Consider the following 24711-nt stretch of genomic DNA (forward strand, 5'->3'; position numbering starts at 1 on the left):
GTTCCAAAGCCGGAGAACCAGATGGACAACTTTAGTAGGAAAGCAGGGGTGGCACGAGGGGCTGAGGGGGACCTTGGAGAATGCAATAAAAGAAAAATCTAAAACTATTAAAACTTCGTTACTTACCGAAATTCGATGCTTGGGTTTTGAGGGGGGTCTCGGCCCCATTATCTCCTTTCGTAGGTACACCACTGCGGGTTTCAATGGATGTGGGGTTTTCTCTTGGAGCAGCTGTGTAGCATACCGTTGCAGCTGCACGAAAAGCTTGGAAATGGAACCGGGAGCTTCAAAGCTGTTAGGCGGCGAGCTTGGCACAAAAATTCCAAATATGAGGCCAAATTGCATAAAAACGCAATTATATCGCTGACCGCGTCCGCATTGCATTTGTGGGGGCCTTATCGCCTTGTTTGTCGTTTATCGTTATTACGGCTTATCAAACAATGTCGAAACATCCACCCTGCCGGTTTTTACTTACTTGAACCGACCGACAGCGATTTACCTCGGCACGTGAAGAAAAATTCCGTTGCTTTTAAGAGGTACAGTGCGCACCCCGGGAAAAGCCAACTTAAAAAATATACCACATGGGCATGCACTTAGATCCCAAAATTCAGCATAGACTTACATATAGACCCAGGAATCGCCAGACATCTGCTTCCGCCCAAGATATACTTGGACTGTGAAAATAATTTAATCTAAGGTGCGTGGGCGACGTAAACCTGGGCACAGAGAGAGTCCAATCCGGTTCCCGTGGCCAGTGAATTTGGAGCGTTGGCACCGGCAGGGAAAAATAACGAAAGATAGAGCCCCGTAAAAAGCCATTTCCCGCCTGCCAAAGTTTGCCTTTCGTATGCAGGCCGGAGCCAAAAGGCAACTAAATAAATAAATAAATACATTCAATTGTTGGCAGCGCGTCACCATTCGGCTGCTTGGCAACAGCGAATGGAAACAAAGGCAGACGGTGAAATGTTGAACAATTAATACCGAAAGCAAGCACAAAATCTGTGCATACTATATTCGACATGCAACCTGTTGTCGCAAGGTGCGATCTTACAAAGTTTATTGCCACGGGGTCTGGAAAGGCGAGACTCTTCCTCTTATGCTTTAAATAAAAATACCTGATATAAATATGTATACGCATACAGACTCTTTCTCCTTACGCCTGAAACATAATACTTACAAGTTTCCAAAATTAAATAAAGCTAAATAAATATTTGGGGAATTCCTCATCCGACCCATGCACGTGAAGTAAGAGCAGCTGTCGTCGTCCATACATTTGTTGCACTATGACAATGTCATTAACTTTCGAAAGTAAAGGCCAGAATCGGCCGCACAGCAAAGCACACCGGCAGATAACAAGCAGGTCGGCGAAAACAACAACTAAACGGTAAGCATATACGTATGCTATATGTGCTTAGTTAAAAATAAAACTATTTAGCCCCTTCGGTGTCGTTGCCGTCGCCAATAGTGACGTTAATTCGCACTGAAATGGCGTTGAAATGCTGAAATGAACAAAGCTGCAATCTCCCTACAGACTAGTAGCAACGATTAGCTGAAATATAGGATATAAAGCAATGGGAGAGCCGTCAGCTGTGGGAAGATCGAACTCACTAATCGCATGCTAATTGATAACAGCCATCGCAATCTGGCAGGTAGAGTCAGGTGCAGCACACCCCGACTCTGATTCAACGATAGAATTCCGGGCAGCTCGATAAAGCAAGTAAATATGCAAAATGAAAACAGTGATAACCGGTTTGAGGCGATGGAAAAACCCTTTCGGGGGGAGTGTTTGTTTGCTATTCTTTACGTCGAAAGTCGTCACATGAACTCAGCCCCTTGGGAGGAGGTGTGATCCGGATTGGTCTAGATATGTGGATGAGATACATCGTGAGCAGCGACTTCTGGCAAGGTTAGCTATAGGACATCATGAAGAACCACTGACACGTCCCTCAGGGTAGTAAACATTTTGATTAGTGTCTTGATTAACAATTGCTTTTATTAATTTTTTATATGTATAAATTTTCTTACTCTTGTTTACCTGCGTAGTGTTAATATATACTCCCATTATGTTGGCATTATTTTCGCAATTTTGCAAAACCAATAAATATAGGTAACAGCGAAATACGATTACTACTAGGGACACTAGCTGTTATTTTCCAACTCCTAGGTTAGCATCAATTTATGTACACATATTTCGTTACTGTTCAAGTCTTTCGATTGGGTTCGGTCTTTGATTTAACTCGTTTTGAAATAGAAATCAACTGTTTAGCTTCTGATTAATTGATGTTATCTATCGCTAGATAAACTATATATATACACATTTTCTGTTCACTTACAAGCAAGGCGAAAGGCACTTGAACAAAGAAACAAATAAACAAACAAGCGACGAGTACGCCCAACTTACTAACATTTGCATAGAGCTATAGCTAGGGCCGATCCGATGCATTTTGTATTTGCGGCTAAGGCTAAACTGCTGCAGTGAAAACTTTAAAACGTGGCAGAGAGCTCTCTATCTCTCTACTCCTATGTACAACTTAGAGGGAACTAGAGCCTCCTGTTGGGGCCTATATAAGGTTATATACAGCGTATTATCGTAGTATAGCAGCCTATCAAACTCGACTAACTCAATGGCATTTATAAATTATAGCTGGGGCGGGTGGTCGTTTCACTCGCAAAATATGCAACTCTGAGATATTCTCCTGTTTTATCTTTTCAATTGACTCTTTTCGCGATTCAAGACAGCTTTTCTAAACACAGACCACGATTAAAGTGTCCCTGGACATGACCGCCCCATTATAAATAACTTAAGGTAAGTATAAAAGGTATATCTTAACTCAGTTGCTCATTTGAAGGCCACCGCTGCTGCGGCTGCCCGTCGACGAGGAGCCCGTGAGTCCGAATTGCGATACTAGCTTGTCGTAGTCCTCCAGCGACGTTTCGAACTGTTCCAATTGCCGGGACAGGTCATCCATGGCGCTGGCGTCGGCGGCACTGGTGGCCACCGATGTGGCTGCTGCTGCTGTAGTTCCACACGCTGGTACAGAGGTACTGGATGGTGGCGTGGTTGCCACCGATGCCACGGAGGAGATCTCCGCTTGCAGCTCATTGAGACCGCGCAATGGTGGCGCGTGGTAGCATTCCCTGTAGAACTTTGCCAGATCATTTACATGCGACGTGGGCGAGGCGAAGGGAAAGTGCAGCTCCTTGAGCAGATTATCATCGTCGGGAGGAGGTTGCAGCGCCGGCTCCGAGTGGTGGCGATAGGCGGAGGAGGCGCTGGCGGGGATCAGTAGGCTCTTGATGGGAGACACAGAGTTTCCCGCGTTCTTTTCGAAGCTCTTAAATCCCGTTGAGTTGTTGTTGAGATTGCTGCTCTGGTTGAAGTTACTGACTTGGTGGTTATTGTTATTATTCGCACTGAGGACACTGGCAGCCACATTATTATCCAAGCGATTAAGGGATTCCACAGAGCCGCGTCCTCGTAGAAGCCATTCAAAAGGCGGCGTTTCGGGTAGAACGAAATCGTCTTCCGTGTATTGCTTTAGCTTTCCCATATCCGTGAACGCTCCCGGACGCAGCGGCTTCTCTATGTCGATGCAGCGTCGGTCAACGCCGGAGCCCATGGCAGGATTCAATGCCAGCTTCTTGACCACGGCAGTGCCATTTGGCAGCTGCTGCTGTTGAAAGCCAGTGGAGCTGGCGTCGGTGGCTGGTCGGAAGTGGTCTGACTTCAGCATGATGGTGTTGCTCTCCGCCTGAGCGGCCGTCGGCGAGATGGTCAGCTTGGTGCGGTAGGCCACAGACATCACCAACGAGCCTACGATCGTGTTCAGCTGCCCGATCTTTACGTGCTTGTGTCCCTCGCCCAGCGTGTGCACCTGGGGCCTGTCCACGTAAATCCGGTAGAAGATGCCATAGGAGTCGGGGCACTGGCGGCGAGACAGCTTGTAGGCAGGCGTGGTGCGGGTGAGCGAGATAAGGGACTTGAGCATGATGCCCATCCTGTTGTAGATGGCGTGGGCCGCCTTGAGTGTCTGTCCCTCAGTATTAGCGGTGGCGGGCTCTGCCTTGGGCTCGCCTGTGGCCGGAGTGGCGCCGTTTGTGCCAGATTGCAGGAGGTCCAGGGACCACACCTCCAGTACCATCTGGTCGCCATCGGAGGTCCTTAGCGAAATCTCCACGCAGAGCGGCAGCCGCTGCAAAATGCTTTCACCCGTCTTGAGGCCCAGCGCCCGCTTGGTTTCGTCCAGCACCTCCGGGTGATCCTGGACGGCGATGTTGAACCAGTCGCTGCCCGCCAGCGGATTGCACTGCGTCTGCATCTTCTCCCCCAGCCGCGACTGCACCACCACCTGGGTGGACTTGAGGACCAGGAACTTTATGAACTTTTCCAGGTCTCGCTCCGCCGCATTCAAGCGCTGAGCAGACATTTTCTTTGTTTTTCCTCCGTATGCTTGTGTATGTGTGTGTGCGAACAAAGTTCGCTGTCACTTCTTCTTCTTCTTTTATTTCCGCGTCTCTTTTTCCGTCGAATTTCGCGTTTTTCCCGTAGCGCACGCGGCGTTCTAGGCACTGCAGAACATAATTATCACTTGCCCGGGCATTTTGCCAAAACACTGTAATTTGCGCAACGATTTCCGTGTTTGTTTTGCTTTTGAAAACAGATCACTCCCACCTTATTAATGAAACTGAAAATCTGAGACTGAGGCACTGCCAACAGGGTTGCCATGCGGGCGCGGTAGCCCAGCGGGGCTGCCAACTTGCTGGGAAGCGTAAACTAGTTCCGTTCGGAACTTGCTACTTTTGTGAATAGGACTGCCACATGATCAAATAATTAACAAAAAAATACATGAAAATGTACACGAGTTCGTTCTTTTTTAACTTATTGTATTTAATTTAATAGTTGTATTTTTTAAGTGTTTGTTTTAGATCATTTCTAATCTAACGCACCACAGAATAATATAATTTTCTGGCTGACTGTGGAACTAGTTTCCAGTCGCCACAGTCTGGCAACATCGCCCAGTCCGCGGTGATACACGTCACGTACGCGGATTTGGGTGGCGGGTGGACGCAGATTTGAAATGTCTGGTTATTACAGGGCCCCAGCACAGGCTACATATCACCGCTACCCATCGCCTGCTGCGAGACGAAGAAGTGCTCGCGATCCGTAGAGGTCAGAACATGCTTCGGCAGGTAACGGAGTACAGGGGCCGGCACCTGGCCCAACATGAGCAACCGCTCCCGCTTGACCCGCTCCTCCAATTCGGCATCGGACTTGGCCTTCATGTCGAAGTACTGCACAGTTTCGGCGGTGGCCTCTGCTCGTTTGCGCTGATTATCCTCCATCATGGCCAGCAGGGTTGCCCCGTGCGCCCTACGCTGGCGGTAGTTCTCCAGTTGTTTCTCGGCCTCCACATGTGTGCCAGACACCTCCTGCTGGCGGGTCTCTATCTCCGCGCGCTTCAGCTGCATCTCCTCCATCTTACGGTGCTCCTGTTCCAAACGATAGCGGTCCATTTCCAGCTTGGTGCGCCGCCGGTACATCTGCTCCTGCTGAATCTGCTGGCGGAAGCGCTCGTCACTCTTGGCCAAGTACTCCGCTTCCAGCAGATCCTGCAAGAGGTTGTCTCGATGGCGCTTCTGGTTCTGCGATTAAAAGGGCGTCAGTGCAGCTAACAGGGATTAAAAGGAAACTGTGGGGCTATATTACCTCGATCTGTTGGACGTGCTCGCCCAAGCGAATGCTGATTTCCTGCTTCTTTCGCTGTACCTGAATGCGTTCTTCCTCCAGCTGCTGCTTCCTGTTTTCGATCTCCGACTGCTTCTCCAGGAGTTTTCCCAGCTCCTGCAGATTCTGGGCCCGTTCCCACTCTCTGTGCTGCTTGTTCTCCTCGATAGACCGCAACATGTCATGGCGTTTCTGCACCTTTCGCTGTTCCAGTTCAATCTGAATGGCGTGATCCTCCTCCTGGATCTGCTTCTGTTTGGCCTGGCTTAGCTCACGGTCGTTCATTCCCTGTGCGTGCTGGCCCTGCCGACGTAAGCGGTTCTCCTCCATTTGGCTGACGAGCGATTCGCGCAGGCAACGCTGCTGCTCCTTGCGGGCCATTTCTTCTTCGCGCCGCTTCGCCTCCAGCAAGCCGCGGTCTTCGGACACCTCCTGTGCCTTAGCCTGTACAGCTAGCTGCCGTGCGCGCTCCCGTTCCGCCAGGTCATCGGCTATCTGCTTCGAAATGGCGGCCAGGCGAAGTTGCTCTGCCAATTCGCGGAGCTCCTCGCAATCCTGCCGCAGCTGCTGACGGCGCTTCTTCTCTACGAACTCTGCGTGCTTTAATAGCTGCATCTCATGTGTCATGGCCGCCCCCTCGAAAGTATCCCGTGTCATCTCCTTAGAGAGTTTCAGACTGTTGATCTTATCCATGTGGTGCTGCATCTCCTGGAACAATTTGCAGCTCTTGATGTCGCGCTCTAAGCGCAGGCTCGGCGGCACCTTGAATTTGGCTTTCCCGATTTCGAACGCACCGAGGTCCCCCTGGCTAACTCGTCCCCTGCTGGTTGCCATGGCGAGGAAAATTAAATATATGGAATTAAAACAGTGGAAGGGAAGACAGGAGTATTACGCAAAACTCAATGACTACTGGTTACATACTATGACTGCGTTGCTAGGCATTAGTTACTCAGGTAGTTCCTAAACTCCTTGTCAACGCATCTCTGTGAGTGGCAAACAGGTAGAACATTCTCATATTTCAAAATTTACATAGTCAAGGGAAATATTTTGAGTTAAAATAAGCAACAAATGCTTTGATGGATAATGTATACTTCGTCATTAAATGACAATTTAGTAATTACTTGAAAATCATAGTACAAGCTTATGGGACATTGTTAAATGCGTAACAATTCAGGTTTCGAAGGCGGTCGGAAAGTACTTCTTGTCCTTTTCCACAATCGACTCCAGCAGGTCGTCAATGTCCGTGGAGGGGTAGCGCTCCACCCAGGACTGGATGTAGCCCTCGTGAGTTGGCTCGTAAGTTTTCAGGTGCACCTTCTGGTCCTTGCCCACCTCAGTGTTGGCCTGCACGAGGATCATGCGCGGCTTCTTGTGCGCCAAACAAATGTCCCGCCACTTGGCCCACGGATGCGACCCGCTCTCGTTCACCTCCGAGTAGTGTTCGTACATCTTGTTGGCCGCCTGGATGTCCGCCGTTGACTTGTAGACTTGGAGTTTTGTAAGGAAGTCCCCTAGAGCCTTCTTTCCCACGGTCTCGATCTTACTGCGATCCACTGTCAGCAGAAGATTTTTTCCGCCCTCGGTTTCCTCAATCTTCACCAGTCCGTCGCCAGCTTCCAGGAGCACCTTCATGATGACGAACCGGGCGCGAGAGTGGGCCTGCAGCCACAGTTTTGACTTGGGGTTGTACATCTCCAGGGCCACGCCCATGCCGTTCCAAATAAGACTCAGCCAGTTAACGTAAATGATGTTGTCCTGCTCCGCCTTATCCTTGAAACCGAAGATCTCCAGAATGTCCCGCTGCAGGGAGAGATATAGTCCCACGGCTTCAGCACGACACTCCTCATACGAAGATCCAATTGCCCCAAACTTCGTGTCGTATGTTTCTCCCGGCTTGTACCACGTCGAGATGCCTTCGCCAGTGATCAAGTTCTCGGTGTTCTCCTTGTCAAAGTTGTAGACTCCCTTCTCGTCGATCCGGAACAGTTTGCCGCTGCCGTGACCCAGGAGTTCGTGGAGACCTACTTGAACCTCGAAGGCCTTCACCTTGTACTCCTTCATCAAGGTCTGGTCTTCTTCGGTCAGGAAGGGAATGGGGTCCTTGCGGTTGATGTTGGCCAGCACATTGCCCAGTGAGACGTTCTTAAAGCCCTCGTCCTGGCGGATTTCGTCGTCTGTATGAAAAATATTCATTTAGTAAAATATTCCGATAGAGGGAGATCCATCTTACAGTTGGGAATATTGATGCCGGCGGGCACTCCGCTGCCGGCGAAGGTAAGCACATCGAGGGAGGTAAAGTCCGGCTTCAGGTAGGAGTCCTTCTCGTACGGCTTCGTCCAGGGTAGGTACTCCACCAGTTTCTCGGCGCGATTCACAAGCTCGGAGAACTTAGCTGAGCTCTCCTTGTTCACCATGGCCACAAAGCCTTCAAACTCGGCGCGACCTCCAGCCGGATCCCTGTAGGTTTCGATGAAGCCAATGTAGGTCTCAATAACGGGTCCCTTGTCCTTGATCCACCAGCGGGATCCGTCCTTGTGCTCGGCAAGCGAGCCCTGCTCAAAGGACCGAACGTAGTGCTCGATCATCTTGGACTCATTTTCGTTGGCCGCGTACTTCTGGGCCTCCAAAAGGTGCATGTTGACGCGCTGCAGGAGCTTTCGGTAGTCACCACGGGTTACGCGGAACTTGTTGCCGTTGAACTCCTCCAGAGGCAGTGTGATCCCGTCCTGCGGGGACTCCGCCACCGACCCCAACTTGACATCGTAGATGGTTTGACCATTTTCCAGCACCTTGAACGTGCGGCACATGTAGGGTTCGATGCGCTTGGAGGTTAGCCACTTGTTGACAATCTCAGAATCCTCCTTGGTGCAGTTATCTGACCAGTATGTGGTTATTCCATCGGGAGCGAATCCCAGTATTTCGTTTCGCGACTCCAATGCATACACCAAATCCTTGACTTTCTCGAAGATCTTGCCCACGCGTGGCTCGGTGGCGTAGGCAGCGGAGGAGCGTACAATAGCTTCGAACTTCGCCTCGGGCAGATTGGGCACGATCTTGCTATCGCCCATTCCCTTGTAGTTGCCCGCGTTGGCGAACACGCCGCACGCATAGACCAGGAAGCCCGTATACTCATCGACGCTGACTCCTGCTTCAAGAGCCTTAACCCTGAGCTCCGCCGGCTTCTCTGCCACAAAGATGCGGTGCAGCAGGGAGAATACAAGTGGCGCCTCAGGGCTTGACTGGATGACAGCGATGAGGCCTCCGTCCCAGGAAGCCTTGCTGAAGTGGTGGGCATAGAGCTTCTCCTTCTCGGTCAGGTTCTCGAAGGCGCTCTTGCAGTCCAGATCGGCGATGGGCTGCGTGTTGGGCAGGACGAAGTGGGCGGTCTTACTAGCCATGTCAGCGGGCTGGGGTATATTCGCGCTGCAACTGCAATGACAGAGGATTGGCGGGGGTTAGCCAAGGCTATCTGGATAACAGAGATAACGCCTGCCAAATACCTGTAGCGGATGGACAGTGGTCTAAGTCGGAGGGAGCTACAAACGCCGGACGAGTCTCTGAAGAATCGCGGAGTGCTCGGCCCAGAGAGAGTGAGAGTTCTCCCGGAATAAACTCTGTTACAGCGGACTTGGCAGAGCCTGCTGTTCAGATGCTGCCGGCACCTCTGTACGGATTTAAGCCAAAACATGACTGAGGCAATTTCGAAATGGGCCAACTTTTCTGTGAGAGATTACATTACTCGTCGCCCAAACTGGAAAATGTAAAATGCTACGCTTTATAACAATTTTGGAAGAAAAACCAAAAGGCTGGCTGAGGGCAGTAAACGTAATAGAAAACTGATGACGGATGCACTTTCTTCTATGGGCTGTCCCACAAACCAGCAGATGTGGCAGTAAGCGGGCGTAAACCAACAAAAATATGTAGTTTAAATCAGAGCCGGCTAAAATGGACACCGCATGGATGACAAGGCAGGAAGCCCCTGCTCACACGGAGCAAGGTTGATGGATGCTGAACAACAACGTGCTGGTTAGTCTATCGCAAAACAAAACACTTCGTCGACTAGCTTTTGGGGTCCGAAACACCTACCAGGTCGAGCTCCGTCCTTACGTACCTCGGAAAAGAAGAACTGAAGAAATAAAAGGATTCCGCCGACAGATTTTTGCAAGTTGTACAGGTGCAGGGAGTGTGACCAGTCCAGGATGTGACCAGTCACGGATTCCGAGCCCATGGCGATGATAACGATAGTTTAGTTTTAGTTTATCGATGGTAAACGATAGCCCGCCGAATTCAAACGGTAAAATATACTTTGGACTTGCGCTCTAAACTTAATTTGTTATACCGCTTTCAGGGTATAGCTGAAGTCATAAACTGGCAATTCAGTGAAGGAGTCATTTTCGAGCCTATAAATCATATATATTATTGATCAGCACTACAAGCCAAGTCTTTCCAGCCATGTCTGGCGGAAAAAAAAATTTTACAATTTTTCCAAAATTTTATAAGAGGTTACATCGTGAAAATTGTGAAAAAATTAAAATTTTTTCAAATTTAAATTCGGTATGCAGATTTTTTAAGCTAATAAAAACTAACATACCACGGTCTTCCGAATTAAAATTAAGGCTTTTTTGAGTTACATTTTCCAACCTCCTCAAATAAACTTACAGAAAATATCAGAGCTGAGATTTGTCAGTTTATAAACTGAAAAGCTTATTTCTGAAATTCAGTTTGCAACTTATTCTGTTAGCATTATTGAAAGTCTCCATCACAAAAAACTTTATGGTCTAACAAACATATATGTATTTATTTAATTCAATAAGTGCTGCATACGTATAAGTATTGGAATATAACTGAAATATCATTGTGGCAAGATCTCCAGAACGCAGAATAATAAGAAAACCTAATTTGAAACAAATAAACAAAAGATAATAAACTCGCTCCAAAACAAACTTTAAAGTTAATGAAAGGGAAGAAAAGGAAAAATTAGAAAAACAATTCAATAATTCAATAAAACGTAAAAGACAAACAAAAATTGATAAACCCTGTTCAGAAATAATTTGGAAAAATAACTATAATCTAAAGAAAAGAATAATATGCGTAGAAATCCTCGCTTTTCGCCTTCTCTTCTTTTAAATACTAGGTTTCCATTTGCATTTGGGCTCAAAACTTGCGGGCAAAGGCCTGTTCCTTGAAGCGAAGCGCCGACTGCATAGCTGGGTTTTGGGCTTTCTGCTTGACTCGCTTCTTTGAGTGCCCAGGGGAAGCTGGCCTCTCTTGGAATCCTTGGTTTCTCGGAGTAGCCGGCGTATCGCGAAAGTATTTCTGCTTCGGTGTTGCCGGCTCCACACGCATTATGCCGGAGCTGGTTTTAATTAGCTCAATAATTGGTGCTCTCGGCGGAGAATCGATCCTGGATACTGTCACAAAGCCGGCATTCGTGCGGAAACGATTGCCTCGCACGACATGGTTTTCCTCATCGGAACTCTTTAAAGGGGACTCTGCCAACTTCTGCTTTTTGGTTTTCTTCAGCTTTTTGCTGTCCTTCTTGGCCTCTATGGGCGGCTGCGGCGATAGTTTACGTGCCAGAGAACGTGGCTGCGGAGGAGCAAGGAATTAGTCTAATTCCTTTAAGGATCTTGGCCAAACTCACCTCTTTGCCGGCGATTTTGGCCGGCGCCAGGAGGTTAACAGCATGCCCCACAGCCTGGCGAGCTGCCTGCAGGCGCTTCAAATCCTTCTTAGGGGGAGGAGGGGTTGGCTTAGCATCGTGTTTCCCCGCCTGCACTGTGGATATGGCCAGTGAAGGCTTAGAAGTTGGTTTTCCCGTCTGGAGTGGCAAAACTGACATCACTTGATCGGATTTGCCAGCCGCAGACGCAGCTGGTCGCTTTTGCTTCTTTTGCTTCTTTCCTGCGGCAACGTCCTTGAAAAAATGATTTAGATATAACACCAATTCATCTTAGTTTACACTTGTTCATTAACTCACCTCTTGTTTCTTCCTCCTTAAGGCTTCATTGGCCTTCTGGAGGACGCTGTTGCAGTATTCTAGGTAATATTCAGCAGTCCTGGGCTCACTGGAGGGCTCAAGCTTTCCTTTGGTTGCCGATGCTTTAATAGAAGGAATAGTCTTAACACCAGCTGCCTCCGCCTCCCATATCGGATTGGGTTGTTCCTTGGACCGTGAATTATCCAACGAAGTTTCCTTTGCTGGTGATTTTTTCAAAGAAACATTTTCCATCTTGTCATCAGGGATTGCTTCTGGAATGGTTTCAGTCTGCATCGGCTCTTCTGCGTTGTCTGATTCCTGGAAAACATCTTGTTCAGATGTCTCGATCTCAGCAGAATGTTCCACGGGAGCCGCCTCAACTTTGGGATCATCGTCATCCTCCAAGGACTCTGAGGAATCCCCTCTTGAGCTTTTCAGGCGCTTTCGCTCATGATGAATTCCGCTCATTTCTTCTAGATCTTCGGCAGCGCCTGAAAAGCTCTTTGAGAGGCGTTTGCGCTTGTTTATGATCCGCTTGTGTTCGGCCATCATATTCACAAAGGATTGTGAGGGACTGCCAACCAGAGCACAGGTACTGCGGCGCTTCAGCTTGGGCTCTTTGGCTGCCACTTCATGACCGGGCATGATCAAGGACTGGCGACGAGACTTCTGGAGAGGATTGAACATGGTCTCAAGGTGACGCAGATCACTGGAAGCTAACTCTGCAAGCAGAGCTTCCTCATCCGCAGATTTCGATGATTTTTGTGTCTGAAAGGAGGTGGACTTTTCCACAGTCTCCTCCTCTGCTGCCCTCTCATTTTTAGTTTCAGGTGCAGCTTCATGTTCTTCGCCCTCGCCTTCGTCTTTGTCGTCAACGGGGCCCTCCTTGTCGTCCTCGGAGTCCATGATCTCAACTACACTCCTATTTCCCTTATTTGCCTGGTCCTCATCCTCCTCCTGTTCCTCTTCCTCTTGATCAGTGGAATCCAGCTCCAATACGCTAGCGTCCAGGCGCGTGGCTGTCTTGTTGAACCTCTCCGACTTGTTTAGTTCGTTAAGTGCCACGATTCGCGAGTTCTCCAGTTCGGTTTCAGAGTGGGAAGTCTTCTCCGTGCTGGCGTTCAACATTTGGGCAGCTTCGCTCAGTTTGCTGGCATCGGACGAGAAGTTGCTCTGGTCCTTGGACTTGGCCAATTGGCTCATGTTCTGGTCCTTGCCCTGGTTTTCATCGTCACTAGACTCCGCCACTAAAATTCGACGACGTTTCTTTTTGTCCCTCGATTCGAAATGTTCCGCCTCATCCTCCTCGTTGGTGGAGTAGCACAGTGGGTCCAAATCCTCCTCCACATCGTCGTCCGGAACGATAAAGGAATCACTCGATTCATGTATATCACCAACAGAATCGTCTTCGGTGTCCTGGCTTCCCACTGATTCCCCGTCGCTGTGAATTTCATTTTCCTCAATCTCTCGACGATCCGTAGAGTCCATGGAGTCTCCTGACACGTAATGAGCAGGCGCCTCCTCCGCTTCGTTATCAACGAACTCGCAGTCATCGCCCTCCTCCTCTTCGCCACCACTTTCTTCCGGCTCCTCATCGCTATTCAGGAGAGCGAGGATTGCGGTCATAGACTTCTTTGGCGACATGTTTGCTGGCCTCACCAGTGAGGATTCCTTCTCTTTCTCCAGCTCATCGAAAGGCTTGATTGCGTCTATTTGAAGCGGCGGTGGCTGCAGCTTTGGCTTGCCATGAGCCAACTGTGACTCTTGGCTCTTGAGCAAGGGCGTGGAGCTATTTCGCCTCGGTTCCAGGTCAGTCTTTAATGGCTGCGGGGTAAAGCTTATAATAGATGGGGCTTTCTCGCGGCCCGGGGTCTTGGGAAATCGTTTCTTTTCAACGTCGGCCTCCTCTGTGTCGCTGTTAAAGCCCACGACTTTCTTGTTGATGCCAGTAAAAGGATCCAGATATGTTGAAGTAATGACCGAATTCTCCCTATCTAGAACATCTATTTCCTCATCTACATCAATAGGGGTCTCCAGAGGCTTAGTTTCCTCCGCAATGAGTTCTTCGGGAGTTTCAATAGGGGCCTCTTTGCGTTTCGGACTCTCCTGACGCATGATTGCCTCTTCTGGCTCAGGAATATCTGGCTTCGGCATAACCTGCTGCTCAACTTTGGAACCCTGGTCCAGTTCAATAGTTACCTCTTTGAGTTTTGGGCTCTCCTGACGCGTGATTTCCTCTTTTGGCTTCGGCATAACCCTCTGATCAACTATGGAACCCTGTTCCAGTTTTTGACTCTCCTGAAGCATGATTTTCGCTTCCGGCTCAGCAATATCTGGCTTCGGCATAACCTGCTGCTCACCTTTGGAACGCTGTTCCATCTCAGACACTCGGTCATCTTTTTGCGGCTCATCTTCTGGCAGCGATTCTTCTGCATCTAAGAACTCTTGCTCTTCCAGGGAATCATTATTTTTAGGAGCCCGGACCGGCAAATGTGCTGGTACTGGTTGCATTTCCATTTTGTTATCTGATGCATCAAAGAATTCAAAAACTGTTTTTGGGTCGGTTGAGGGAATGGACGCCTGGCTTTCGTTGTTAATGCTCGGCAGGGCCTGGGATTTTTCAGAATCCAGAATCGGTACGGACTCTGTGGGATCATCATTTGTTCCTTCGACCACCAACGAGTTCATAGGGGATGATCTTGCCTTTTGTTTGATTTCCTCGGCCAAAACCATGTCACTTCTGCCATGTTCAGTCAATTTTAGCTTCTCAAGCCTCACAGACACCTTAGGTGTGTATGGTTTAATCGAATCTGCCGCCATTACTTCCTGAACCAACACTTGTGGCTTGTCCACACTCTCCAGCTTCCGCTTTGGATTATCTTCTGGGAAAGCGATCAGATCGGGTTGCGACGAGGGTCGGGTAACGCTGGGCGGTGTCTGCGACATGGAGCGTGTCACTCTCTTCTCGCCAGCGGGCGGGGGCGTGTTCGTTCGCGAGCTCGGCTTCTCCGCCTGCTTTACTTCAACTTCCTCCTCCTCTTTGAGCGTCAATTGTTGGCGCACTGATTTGGTTTTGGCCGGAGTGCGAGCAGTCCTCTTCACGGAGGAGGGTGTGGTGGGCTCTGGGGTCTCGCCACGGGCCAGAGAGGCGCGTGTGGGCCGAGTAGGAGTCCTAACGTCCAATGTGACAGAGTTCAGACGCGTGCGGCGAGTGGGGCGCGGTGAAGCTGTGCCTAGTAAACGAGTAAATGGGATTAGGAGCTGCTGCATTTTCTTCTTTAGGGATTTCACCAAAACTCACCCCGATCCGAGGCAGTGTCCAGCTGCGGCGTTCCAGGCCGACTGTCTGTGTCCAGCAGGGACATCCGGCGCGTGCGAGCCCGTGTCACTACAGAAAAACGAGCAATTAAGCAGAGGAAGAAGCGGAGCACGCAGGCAAATGGCCGGCATCGGCGTACTTATGTACATATTATGTACATATGTATTTTGTAGATCCCGTTACTTGAATCTCGGCGTTTGCCGTAGACCCCACCTCCCACACACACATAGCTGTATATAACAAAGTCACTTACATCGTTAGCTGGATGCAAATGCCAGGGAAATTAAGTTAAATGTCTTAAATTTGGGCACTACATATGTATGTAAATATGTACGCATGTACATAGATCCCGTTGCTTTTTACGGTCGAGCCTAGGATTCACGCTTGATCCACATATAACCACTCACCACGCTGTCCCTGAACCTCCGTGTTCTCCGAATTCTCCTCCATTTGGCTCCGCTTTGACGTGCTCAGAATACAATCAGCTAATTTAAATTGTGGAAACTTCTCGTCCTGCAAGGAAATGAGTTGAACCGAGAATCAAAGGCGGAGGCAGTGAAATCGACATGTGCCCAACTGCATGTTTTCCAGCACTGGTCCGCTGTTGCGCTTTTTCTTGGCGGCACCACGGCGACCGTTAAAGTTCAAATGTTGGTCTCCTTTGTACAGAACTCTAAGCAAATAGGGATTAATCAATGGTATTCTGGACAACATGTTCATTTCGCCCGCTCGTCCCCTGCATTTCGATGGATTTATTATAATTCTCAGTAAATAATTATATTGATTATGGCGCTTTTCAACACTGGCCCTTTTATCTGCGTACAATGGGCCGTTACCTTCAAACCGGATTTAGCGCCGATTTCTAAAGTGAACCAAACAATAGCTTCCATTTATGGCACAAAAAAGTGGCAAATTAATCTAATTTATAATGCATTTCGAAATAATTTAAAAACAAAAGTAAATAGAGCGATTTTTATTTCAAATCATATTTTGTTTGGCGAGCTCCGGATTAAATTGGCTATTGTATTTCTGTACGATTCTAGGCGTTGGAGCTGGTGTAGATGCTGCACTGGGTGCCGCCGCCGCTTCTTTGGGAGCGAAAAGAGCCTCAGAGCGCTGGCGCTCGGCTGCCTCTCTTCGCAGTCGCTCCTTCCTCAACATCTCCAGCTTCTCGCGTTTGCAGCGCTCTGCTTCCTTAGTTTCCTCGGCCTCCGATACGCGACTTAAGCTGTTTTGTTTTTTGTCCTTCCTCTCGGTCGACTTAGGTTGCTTCCTTTTCTTCTGCTTATTGACCTTATGGGAGGAGGCCGAGGTGGGTGTGGGTGGTGGTGGCTGAGGAGAGGGAGTCCTTTCACGTTTTCTTTTGTTCGTCCTTCTTGGTTCTTTTTTTGTGGGCGGAAGAAGAGCATTGATCAAGGTGAGGGGATCGTGAGCCAACTTCTGCTTCAGATGGCTCTCAGCGGCACTGGTATTACCCACGTCTGTCCTCTTGGGAGCCACCTCATACCAGCTGCGCACTTTCAGAGCCTCATTGGTATCCTGGCCTAGATAGGTGAGGTAGCCGACCTGCTTCTCGTACTTCTCCTGCTCCTCCTTCTGCTCCTTCTCCAAATCCTTGTTGGTCGTCTTTACGTGGCTCCTGTAATCCGCAAAGAGGTCCACTCCCGTGGTTTGTCCAGCGTTGGCATCGTGATTCTGGGGGGCGGAAGCCTGCGCGGCCGAGACCTTTTCCGGGAGCCCCGACTGGCGGCGCAGAAAGTTTATGCGGGCCTCGCTTTCCTGTACAGAAGATATGGTGATAGACAATGGAAGATACACACATTTTTTGTTGTTCTTACAGCAAATTCCAACTTGTCCTGTCGTATCTTCTCCTCGGCTGCGGCTGCTGCCTGATCCCGGCGCACGCGGGCAATGTTATCCTTGGTACGCACATGCCAGCTACAAGAGGAGCGAAGTCAGAACAACTTCAGTTACTTAAAATTAATCCACTCACCGTTTTTTTGGTAAAATATTCATTTTTCCAATAAAAGCCAATAGGGATGTGCAAAAATAAATATATATATCGACTTATCGATATTAAAATGCCTTTTTTAACTATCGCATTCTCTGTATTATTTAAACTATTTGGGATTTTTTAGGGGAAAGGCCAATTTTTTATCTGACAACACTGATACACAATACACAATGTTTTTAACGAGGGGAGGAAATTTTTGCTGTTTTTGTGCAATTTAAAGAAGCGGAGGCCAAACATTTGTTGACTCGCGGACTCTGTATCTGTAGCCCCTCCGTTTCCACTGGTTGAAGTCAAACAGTCCCGCATAAGGAGCTGGCGCCCAGGCAAACACATTCACAAACACATCCGCAGAAATAGCTCCCCAGCGACAGCTTGCAACTGTTTTGGAGTAGCCAAAATAAAACGCAGCAGCAGTGCAGCCGATCCGCTTTGAGGTAACTCTTAGAGGCTATTAAAAACCCGCCTGTGTGAATATGTCTAACAAGAGCGTTTGTTGTGCTTTTCTCGTTTCTCGATCAAAGGGAGCAGGTCTCATTGTTCTGCCCTGGTGACATCGTTTGCCCGGCAGCGGCAGCTGTGCTAAAAATGGAGTGGACGCGAGAGAAGACGTTGCTGCTGATCAGTGAGTACCGCTCCCGTCGCGGTCTGTGGGACATGACGTGCGACGAGTACCGAAAGAAGGACGTGAAGCAGCGGCTCTTGAACGAAGTCAGCCAGGTTCTCGGCGGGAATATTCCGGTGAACGAGCTAGAAAAGAAGTTCCACACGCTGCGAACGCAGTACCACCGGGAGATCAGTCGCATGAAGCGCAAGGAGCCGTACAACTCCAAGTGGTTCGGTTTCAAAAACCTGGTATTCCTTAGCTCTCCTTACGCCTGTCGGTCCACAAAAGGTCGATTAAAACCCGATCTGCAGGGCGACGAAAGAAAGTTCGTTGTAGGAGAGGTGAACGCGGAGAACCACAGCGAAAGGAGCACTCCGGTGAACAACGGAAACAGCGGGGGCAATAGCAACAGCAACATGAACGAAGAGTATTTGCGAAAGAGTCACGCTAGCAGCCGGGCCCAGGAGCTGGAGAAACTGATTGAAGAGACAACCAAAGACGTCGATGACATCGAGGAGCAGGAGATGGACGATGCGGAATCCAAGCCGAAGCTGGGAAAGGAGCTGAACGTGCGGTACGTTAGCATAGGTGAGCAGGAAGAAGCGGAACCATTGGAAAATCCCCATCACCAGCATCAGCAGTCGCTCATCGACATGCACCACTCGGCCAATGCCATGGAGGCCGTGAGCTTCCAGGCGAGTGAGAGTGGAGAGCTTCACTACCAGTCAACGCCAGCCCAGAGTGGTGCTAACAACTCAATGCACGTTGTACCCACACGCATTATTAAAATCCAAAGGCGCGATACCTCTTGTCACGAGGATGGCTATTTCGACGAGCACACACACCATCAACTGCATCCGCCGACGCCCAAGCGTGTGTACTATGATGCCGGCTCAACGCCCCACATCCTAACCCCTGCATTGGAGAACAGCTCGAATGGAACCAGCAGTAGTGTGCTGGCTGCCTCACCTGGGATAACGATGAGCAATCTGCGATTACCCAAACTCAACACATCCTCATCCCCCAAGCCAGCCAGTGCGGTCATTCCCAGTCCACCCTCGCCCACGGTTGTCAGTCTGCCGCCGTCCCGCGATGAGTTTGCCACGTACGGGGAATATGTGGCCAACGAGATGCGGGCTATTGGCAACCGGGAAGTGCTTATCGCTCTCAAGCACAAAATCAACACGGCCATCTTTGAGGCCAACATGGCCGAACTGCAGAAATAGGCAGCTGTGGCACACGATTATTTTAGCTCGGGCTATTAAATACAACTTAAGGTTTAAACATGTACGTCTACCCTTGCGATGTCCTCTTGTCTTTTATTGTGCTCATTCTCATTTAATTGTGTACATTTAACGGAATTGTAACAGTCTAAATACTTAAGCCAAATATACGTTTTAATGGTATTATACACGTGTACATATGTACATGTCAGTCGCCGGCAGCAGGCAGGTCCCCTTCTGTCCTCATTTTATTCGTGTGTTGTTTAAATTAATTTTGGTATTCCGGATCGGCCAAGATGTCGCGTACCATTTGCGATCCGTTCACAAACCTTCCAGTAAAGTTCGACATAAGGCAGCTGATGAGAGAGTTTCAGCCTGAGGTGGATGGGGGACAGGTGGACGAGGACAAGACGCCCCGCGATTTTCTACACCGACCCGATGAGAACTGGGCAGTCCTTCCTAGCTTTAAGTACCAGTTGGAGCACCTAGCACCGTATCTCTCTTGTCGCAGTAACCCCTATATGCGCTGCCGTTACCGGAAATTTCTGGACAATGTCCCAAGCAGCTACGTAACAATTTCTGTATACGGTTCCAATATAAGCAAGTAAGTTTTTTTAAGTGAGTTAAATTTGTTTTGACTTATTTATGATATTTTTCAATAATATAAAAATATGAAAAAATGTTAATTTAAAGAATTCAAATATTTTTGGTCTTCTTGAGGGTTATTATGATTTTAGTCTGTGAGGAGTCAATTGCGACCCCATAAACCATATATATTATTGATCAGCAATAACAGGCGCTTCTTTCTAACCATATCTGGAAGAAAACAATTTTTTCAAATTTTTTTTCTCAAAATGTTATAAGGGGTTACACTGTCAAAATTTTCCAAAAATTAAAAAAAAAATATTTCCAAAAATCTAAAATTCAGTATGCAGACTTATTAATTTACAAAAAAACTAGCATAGAAAAGCTTTCCGAATTCAAATCGATTATTTTTTGGCTTTGTTATGATCTATTCTTGATTTGATCAAGACCCTATGGCAAACTGATGGCAAATTTCGGTTTCCCGAATTTAGTTTCCTTTCTTGTTAAGGCTTTAATTTTCCAAACATTTTTTTTAGCATGCCCAAGCCAAGACGAAAGAGTTTAAATGGACAGTTTTACGGCGTGGACAACAAGTTGGCACCTATTCCCGCCGTCGCAGACCCCCGGTCTCCACCTCATCGCAACTGATTTAATTTCGAACTAAATATCATTAAAAATTTCAAGAATAAATATTAACAAATTTTTTTGAAGCAGAAGAATACGTTTAAATGTGCGCGGTACCTCTGTCAAGTTACCACCCTGCATCAATCCCAGAAAACCTCCCCCATTTCAATTGAAGGGACGAGAATTTCCCGGAAAATGCCATCGGCCACGCTAGCAACGAAAAATCGATAATGTTGAAATTGCGGGCGAAAAATGTTTACAAAATGCGTTAGTAGCTGTGGCATAGCGATAATTTTGGGTTTCCTCACCTGCCTTTGGGTAGAAAATTGCGGTGAGCATTACCTGGTCAAAATTATAGTATGGAACCTCCAAATTCTAAATTCATTTGATTTATTTAGTTGCCTTGCAAAGGACTCTGCGCCACTACGAGGTATTTCACAAGGATGATGTGCTGCACAGAGTGGTCAAACGGGGAGCCAAGCACAGCACGAACCCCTTCAATGTGATCAAGGAGGTCGAGTTCACTACATTGGGAAAGAACTTCCGCCTGATCCTGCATCCGCACAGGGATGTGCTGCATAGTAAATTCCGGGCCTACGCTGTAGATGCGGATGGCAATGAAACCGTGGTGCATATGGGTAAGATTTAGATAGCCATCCCTGATCCTATAGCACTGAAGGTCTCTCCCATAGATCACGACAGTTTCTATACGGGTCGGGTTTTTGGTGAACTGGAGTCCTCAGTGCGGGCTCATATTGAAGACGGCACCATGACCATGTCCATCCACCTACCGGAGGAGACTTATCACATTGAGCCTTCCTGGAGGCACCTGCCAGACGCCAAAAAAGACACCATGGTGGCCTACAAGTCCTCAGACGTGAAGCTGCACAAAACTGATGCCGGAGCCGTCCCGAAAACCTGTGGCTATATAAAGGAGGGTCTCGAATTGGAGGACAAGGAAAGTGGAGACGAATTGGACAATGAGCTGCATTCGCGGGAGAAGCGCCAGTCGGACCAGTATGAATACACACCCACCAAGACTCGATGTCCCCTGCTCTTAGTGGCAGACTATAGGTTCTTCCAAGAAATGGGCGGAGGCAACACGAAAACCACGATTAACTACTTGGTAAGCGTGCCTAAGCAATTCACTTTCACAGTTCCTAATACTCCGGAAATCCCCCAGATTAGTCTCATCGATCGGGTGCACAAGATCTACAACGACACGGTTTGGCAGGACCGCTCTGATCAGGAGGGTTTTAAAGGCATGGGCTTTGTGATCAAGAAGATTGTGGTGCACTCGGAACCCACGAGACTACGAGGAGGCGAGGCCCACTACAATATGATTCGCGAGAAGTGGGATGTGCGCAACCTGCTGGAGGTGAGTCTTGCTACGTGCCGCCACCCATTGGTCGTGTAGCTGCTGATCCTCATTATCTCACTATGATTAACTTTTGTCTTGTGCTCTCTCTCTCTCTCTCACTTTGATTCCGATCCTCCATGGCTCCATTTACCCGTTAGGTCTTCTCCCGGGAGTATAGCCACAAAGACTTTTGTCTAGCCCATCTTTTTACCGATCTCAAGTTTGAAGGCGGCATTTTAGGCTTAGCTTATGTTGGGTCCCCGCGCCGCAACTCCGTTGGCGGCATATGTACTCCAGGTTGCTAACTCCAGAAACTCAATTTTTTCATTTCGCTTTAACTTTTCCCCAATTTTGTTGATTTGTAAAGCTCAACATAAGCCCTAACGGAAACTAACTTTTTTATATAATTTCCCAATCCTAAAGAGTACTTCAAAAATGGCTACACCCTGTACTTAAACTCTGGGCTGAGCAGCTCCCGCAACCATTACGGACAGCGGGTTATTACTCGCGAGGCGGATCTGGTGACAGCTCATGAGTTCGGACACAACTGGGGCTCGGAGCACGATCCCGACATTCCCGAGTGCTCGCCCAGCGCCTCGCAGGGCGGCAGCTTCCTCATGTACACCTATTCCGTTAGCGGTTACGACGTGAATAACAAGGTAAATATTAAAGGTAGACTGATGTCCGAGGACGTTTATAAATGGTTTCTCATTTATCCTAGAAATTCTCACCGTGCTCGCTTCGCTCCATCCGCAAAGTTCTTCAAGCGAAGTCGGGCAGGTGTTTCTCGGAGCCGGAGGAGTCCTTCTGCGGCAACCTGCGCGTTGAGGGCGATGAACAGTGCGATGCCGGGCTGCTTGGCACGGAGGACAACGACTCGTGCTGCGACAAAAACTGCAAGCTGCGCAGAACCCAGGGCGCAATGTGCAGCGACAAGAATTCACCGTGTTGCCAGAATTGCCAGTTCATGGCTTCCGGGATGAAGTGCCGCGACGCGCAGTATGCGACCTGCGAACAGGAGGCCCGTTGTACTGGAGCCCATGCCGAGTGCCCCAAGTCGCCGGCCATGGCTGACGGAACAACCTGTCAGGAACGCGGGCAGTGCCGGATTGGAAAATGCGTGCCATACTGTGAAACCCAGGGCCTGCAGAGCTGCATGTGCGATATAATCGCGGATGCCTGTAAGCGCTGCTGTCGGATGAGCATCAACGAGACGTGCTTCCCTGTTGAGCCACCGGATGTCCTTCCGGATGGCACGCCTTGCATAACTGGATTCTGTAATAAGGTTGGCGCATGGAATAGCCACACTGAAATGTTATTAAAGTTACAATTTCACTTCCAGGGAGTGTGTGAGAAGACCATACAAGACGTCGTTGAGCGCTTCTGGGATATTATAGAGGAGATAAATGTGGCCAAGACTCTACGGTTTTTGAAGGATAATATTGTCAGTAAGTACGACAAATAATTCTCAATTAATTCTTAATTAAACAAACAAAACCTAGCTTCAGGACTTGAAACAAAAGGCAAACAGTATTTTCCTGTAACAAGAATGTAATAAAACCAAATGATCAAAATATACAAATTTTTAAATGCTCTTTTCAGTGGCCGTGGTGCTCGTCACCGCAGTTTTTTGGATTCCCATAAGCTGTGTTATATCTTACTTTGATCGCAAAAAGCTCCGTCACGAAATGAAGCTAATCGAGTGGAGCCAGAAGCTGGACCTCATTCATCCGAGCGACGAGAGGCGTCGTGTCATACACATACGGTAAGCTTAGACAGGTATTAATAGCTTTGCACAAGCACTAACCCATTATACTTTCAGAGTGCCGCGACAGAAAATTTCAGTGGCGCGAGCTTGCAACTAGCGTGGAATAAATCGGCTCGCCTTTGGGTCCTCTTCCATGAGCCTGGTTCTCAAAACATTCACAAATTACACTAAAGAATAAAATTACGTATAGTATAGTCCCAAATGTCAAACCAACTTAGTCCTGCGTAGCATTTTTAGTATCTGCGGCGTTGGTTTTTTTTTTATTCTCTTTTATAATTTTGTTTTCTTACTTGGTAGTTTAGTGTGGTTTTACTTCTTTTTATTGCTCTTCCCGTTTGTCTGAGGGGCGGCCTCTTCATCAAATTCCACTTCGCTCTCCTCATCCTCATCTGAATACTCTTCTCCGTATATTTGGCCGTCGTCAAACTCGCCAAAGTTCATCTCCGCCTGAAATGGTAAAAGTTGCAGCACGAGAAGTACTCGAAAGAACAATGGAACCTACCTTGCCGCATACGTAGACGGGTCCAGTGCCCTGCACCAGCTTAAAAGTCACAGATCCGTTGGGGAATTCAACGTTTGGTCTTAAGCTACGGGTCTCTCCGACCTTCAGAACGGCAATGGGAATCTTTACTGTCTTCTTTTCGCCATCGTCGTTCACGTTTGTCTCTGCCTACGAAAAATATAATTTAATTAATTCATCTCAATTACAAGACTAATTACAATATAAGGTGAAACGACTTAGAATCCGGTGGTCAGGTATTGCTTCTTCCGATATACATACATATATAACAAGATCGATAGAAAGGAGGTTATTTGCATTGATTCATGAAGAATGCAAACTCAGAGAGGCTTAGAAGCGGAAAAACGGACATGGTTAGATCCGGCTGTTTATACTAATCACAAATATATATACTTGATTGGCCGCATATGTCTCCGTTGCAATCTTCTGTCTATAATTACAATACCCTTGCAAAAAGATACCCTTGCATGAAAAACACTTGAAAACAAGACTCACCTGGACAACGTTGAACTCGCCGGTCTTTGCCTCAGAACCGAGAGAGATCTGTTTTATGATGAGCTTGTGGGAATGGACGATATACTCCTCTGGTATATCTGGCACGTCGAACTGTGCGATGGGCTCTTTCTCGCTGAGAGTAACACCTGGAAGGCGGAGAAGCGGGACAAGGGTTGAACTAAAGCTACATATATGTATGTATGTACGATTTTTTGCCGGCCGGAGGAGCACCCCAAAGAAACCTGTGCACCACGCCTGCCGGGCACGGTTGTAGTTGCTCCCCATCGTGTGGCTATCAAGTCTTACCATAAAACGACTCGGACTCCATTTTTAAGCCTTAAACAGCTACGTACAGTCAATTAATTATGGAAATGAAATTTTTTGTACTCTACACGTGCCCGTAAAACAGCGATGCGAAGCGGAGCTGCAAAAATATATCGATGCATCGATAAATCGATTCGTTTTCTTTTGGTGGCGATTCAGTATTTTTTAGC

General features: G+C 48.1%; 9 protein-coding genes across 10 annotated transcripts; 3 read left to right on the plus strand and 6 right to left on the minus strand.

Annotated features, from left to right (window-relative positions):
* Positions 1 to 1967: 1967 nt before the first annotated feature.
* LOC138928840 (autophagy-related protein 13 homolog) lies at positions 1968 to 4709 on the minus strand. Its single transcript, XM_070286995.1, has one exon. It carries the CDS (start codon positions 4425 to 4427, stop codon positions 2832 to 2834), a length of 1596 nt encoding a protein of 531 aa, XP_070143096.1. The 5' UTR covers positions 4428 to 4709; the 3' UTR covers positions 1968 to 2831.
* A 158-nt stretch (positions 4710 to 4867) lies between these two features.
* LOC108085001 (meiosis-specific nuclear structural protein 1) lies at positions 4868 to 6689 on the minus strand. The gene is made up of 2 exons (XM_017181430.3): positions 5708 to 6689; positions 4868 to 5643 (listed from the first exon to the last, which is right to left on the minus strand). The coding sequence occupies exons 1-2, from the start codon at positions 6557 to 6559 to the stop codon at positions 5110 to 5112; spliced, it is 1386 nt and encodes a 461-aa protein (XP_017036919.1). The 5' UTR covers positions 6560 to 6689; the 3' UTR covers positions 4868 to 5109.
* A 117-nt stretch (positions 6690 to 6806) lies between these two features.
* LOC138928845 (dipeptidyl peptidase 3) lies at positions 6807 to 9921 on the minus strand. Its single transcript, XM_070287000.1, has 4 exons — positions 9837 to 9921; positions 9226 to 9476; positions 7956 to 9154; positions 6807 to 7899 (listed from the first exon to the last, which is right to left on the minus strand). The coding sequence occupies exons 2-4, from the start codon at positions 9411 to 9413 to the stop codon at positions 6896 to 6898; spliced, it is 2391 nt and encodes a 796-aa protein (XP_070143101.1). The 5' UTR covers positions 9414 to 9476; positions 9837 to 9921; the 3' UTR covers positions 6807 to 6895.
* A 574-nt stretch (positions 9922 to 10495) lies between these two features.
* On the minus strand, positions 10496 to 15631 carry LOC138928844 (protein slender lobes-like). Its single transcript, XM_070286999.1, has 5 exons — positions 15432 to 15631; positions 15007 to 15093; positions 11706 to 14938; positions 11370 to 11642; positions 10496 to 11314 (listed from the first exon to the last, which is right to left on the minus strand). The coding sequence occupies exons 1-5, from the start codon at positions 15472 to 15474 to the stop codon at positions 10880 to 10882; spliced, it is 4071 nt and encodes a 1356-aa protein (XP_070143100.1). The 5' UTR covers positions 15475 to 15631; the 3' UTR covers positions 10496 to 10879.
* A 337-nt stretch (positions 15632 to 15968) lies between these two features.
* LOC108084952 (leukocyte receptor cluster member 1 homolog) lies at positions 15969 to 17159 on the minus strand. Its single transcript, XM_017181352.3, has 3 exons — positions 17018 to 17159; positions 16863 to 16962; positions 15969 to 16803 (listed from the first exon to the last, which is right to left on the minus strand). The coding sequence occupies exons 1-3, from the start codon at positions 17038 to 17040 to the stop codon at positions 16003 to 16005; spliced, it is 924 nt and encodes a 307-aa protein (XP_017036841.1). The 5' UTR covers positions 17041 to 17159; the 3' UTR covers positions 15969 to 16002.
* Positions 17160 to 17331: 172 nt separating this feature from the next.
* On the plus strand, positions 17332 to 19048 carry LOC108084951 (uncharacterized). Its single transcript, XM_017181351.3, has 2 exons — positions 17332 to 17472; positions 17560 to 19048. Exon 2 carries the CDS (start codon positions 17624 to 17626, stop codon positions 18866 to 18868), a length of 1245 nt encoding a protein of 414 aa, XP_017036840.1. The 5' UTR covers positions 17332 to 17472; positions 17560 to 17623; the 3' UTR covers positions 18869 to 19048.
* A 111-nt stretch (positions 19049 to 19159) lies between these two features.
* Positions 19160 to 20127, plus strand: LOC108084956 (uncharacterized). Its single transcript, XM_017181355.3, has 2 exons — positions 19160 to 19469; positions 19987 to 20127. Exons 1-2 carry the CDS (start codon positions 19162 to 19164, stop codon positions 20096 to 20098), a joined length of 420 nt encoding a protein of 139 aa, XP_017036844.1. The 5' UTR covers positions 19160 to 19161; the 3' UTR covers positions 20099 to 20127.
* Positions 20128 to 20264: 137 nt separating this feature from the next.
* Positions 20265 to 23415, plus strand: LOC108084948 (ADAM 17-like protease Tace). 2 transcript variants are annotated; one of them, XM_017181347.3, is made up of 10 exons: positions 20265 to 20405; positions 20473 to 20712; positions 20767 to 21200; positions 21258 to 21452; positions 21593 to 21731; positions 21858 to 22093; positions 22156 to 22719; positions 22777 to 22882; positions 23037 to 23199; positions 23257 to 23415. In XM_017181347.3, exons 1-10 carry the CDS (start codon positions 20327 to 20329, stop codon positions 23297 to 23299), a joined length of 2199 nt encoding a protein of 732 aa, XP_017036836.1. In that variant the 5' UTR covers positions 20265 to 20326; the 3' UTR covers positions 23300 to 23415. The 2 variants fall into 2 exon arrangements, with proteins under 2 accessions (XP_017036836.1, XP_070143114.1); XM_070287013.1 differs by lacking the exons at positions 21593 to 21731; positions 22156 to 22719; positions 22777 to 22882; positions 23037 to 23199; positions 23257 to 23415 and having other exon boundaries at positions 21858 to 22040.
* On the minus strand, positions 23393 to 24679 carry LOC108084954 (nucleoplasmin-like protein). Its single transcript, XM_017181353.3, has 4 exons — positions 24524 to 24679; positions 24218 to 24363; positions 23705 to 23872; positions 23393 to 23649 (listed from the first exon to the last, which is right to left on the minus strand). The coding sequence occupies exons 1-4, from the start codon at positions 24543 to 24545 to the stop codon at positions 23512 to 23514; spliced, it is 474 nt and encodes a 157-aa protein (XP_017036842.1). The 5' UTR covers positions 24546 to 24679; the 3' UTR covers positions 23393 to 23511.
* Positions 24680 to 24711: the final 32 nt, after the last annotated feature.

Source organism: Drosophila kikkawai, chromosome 3R (assembly GCF_030179895.1).
Source record: "Drosophila kikkawai strain 14028-0561.14 chromosome 3R, DkikHiC1v2, whole genome shotgun sequence".
NCBI classification, from domain to species: Eukaryota; Metazoa; Arthropoda; class Insecta; order Diptera; family Drosophilidae; genus Drosophila; species Drosophila kikkawai.

What these genes read in the sequence shown, in the direction of transcription:
- LOC138928845 (XM_070287000.1), bottom strand. Translation starts at nt 9,413, where the DNA reads ATGTTTTGGCTTAAATCCGTACAGAGGTGCCGGCAGCATCTGAACAGC. An exon ending in CCACTGTCCATCCGCTACAG is followed by an intron (nt 9,155 to 9,225) that starts GTATTTGGCAGG and finishes CTGTCATTGCAG; the next exon opens with TTGCAGCGCGAATATACCCC. An exon ending in CGGCATCAATATTCCCAACT is followed by an intron (nt 7,900 to 7,955) that starts GTAAGATGGATC and finishes TTTTTCATACAG; the next exon opens with ACGACGAAATCCGCCAGGAC.
- LOC138928840 (XM_070286995.1), bottom strand. Translation starts at nt 4,427, where the DNA reads ATGTCTGCTCAGCGCTTGAATGCGGCGGAGCGAGACCTGGAAAAGTTC.
- LOC108085001 (XM_017181430.3), bottom strand. Translation starts at nt 6,559, where the DNA reads ATGGCAACCAGCAGGGGACGAGTTAGCCAGGGGGACCTCGGTGCGTTC. An exon ending in AGCACGTCCAACAGATCGAG is followed by an intron (nt 5,644 to 5,707) that starts GTAATATAGCCC and finishes TTTTAATCGCAG; the next exon opens with AACCAGAAGCGCCATCGAGA.
- LOC108084952 (XM_017181352.3), bottom strand. Translation starts at nt 17,040, where the DNA reads ATGAATATTTTACCAAAAAAACG. An exon ending in AATATTTTACCAAAAAAACG is followed by an intron (nt 16,963 to 17,017) that starts GTGAGTGGATTA and finishes CTCCTCTTGTAG; the next exon opens with CTGGCATGTGCGTACCAAGG. An exon ending in AGGACAAGTTGGAATTTGCT is followed by an intron (nt 16,804 to 16,862) that starts GTAAGAACAACA and finishes TCTTCTGTACAG; the next exon opens with GAAAGCGAGGCCCGCATAAA.
- LOC108084954 (XM_017181353.3), bottom strand. Translation starts at nt 24,545, where the DNA reads ATGGAGTCCGAGTCGTTTTATG. An exon ending in GGAGTCCGAGTCGTTTTATG is followed by an intron (nt 24,364 to 24,523) that starts GTAAGACTTGAT and finishes TCCGCCTTCCAG; the next exon opens with GTGTTACTCTCAGCGAGAAA. An exon ending in CCGTCTACGTATGCGGCAAG is followed by an intron (nt 23,650 to 23,704) that starts GTAGGTTCCATT and finishes TTACCATTTCAG; the next exon opens with GCGGAGATGAACTTTGGCGA.
- LOC108084948 (XM_017181347.3), top strand. Translation starts at nt 20,327, where the DNA reads ATGTTTACAAAATGCGTTAGTAGCTGTGGCATAGCGATAATTTTGGGT. An exon ending in CCTTTGGGTAGAAAATTGCG is followed by an intron (nt 20,406 to 20,472) that starts GTGAGCATTACC and finishes TGATTTATTTAG; the next exon opens with TTGCCTTGCAAAGGACTCTG. An exon ending in TGGCGGCATATGTACTCCAG is followed by an intron (nt 21,732 to 21,857) that starts GTTGCTAACTCC and finishes CCAATCCTAAAG; the next exon opens with AGTACTTCAAAAATGGCTAC.
- LOC138928844 (XM_070286999.1), bottom strand. Translation starts at nt 15,474, where the DNA reads ATGGAGGAGAATTCGGAGAACACGGAGGTTCAGGGACAGCGTG. An exon ending in GGAGGTTCAGGGACAGCGTG is followed by an intron (nt 15,094 to 15,431) that starts GTGAGTGGTTAT and finishes GTTTTTCTGTAG; the next exon opens with TGACACGGGCTCGCACGCGC. An exon ending in CCAAAATCGCCGGCAAAGAG is followed by an intron (nt 11,315 to 11,369) that starts GTGAGTTTGGCC and finishes GCTCCTCCGCAG; the next exon opens with CCACGTTCTCTGGCACGTAA.
- LOC108084956 (XM_017181355.3), top strand. Translation starts at nt 19,162, where the DNA reads ATGTCGCGTACCATTTGCGATCCGTTCACAAACCTTCCAGTAAAGTTC. An exon ending in TACGGTTCCAATATAAGCAA is followed by an intron (nt 19,470 to 19,986) that starts GTAAGTTTTTTT and finishes CATTTTTTTTAG; the next exon opens with CATGCCCAAGCCAAGACGAA.
- LOC108084951 (XM_017181351.3), top strand. Translation starts at nt 17,624, where the DNA reads ATGGAGTGGACGCGAGAGAAGACGTTGCTGCTGATCAGTGAGTACCGC.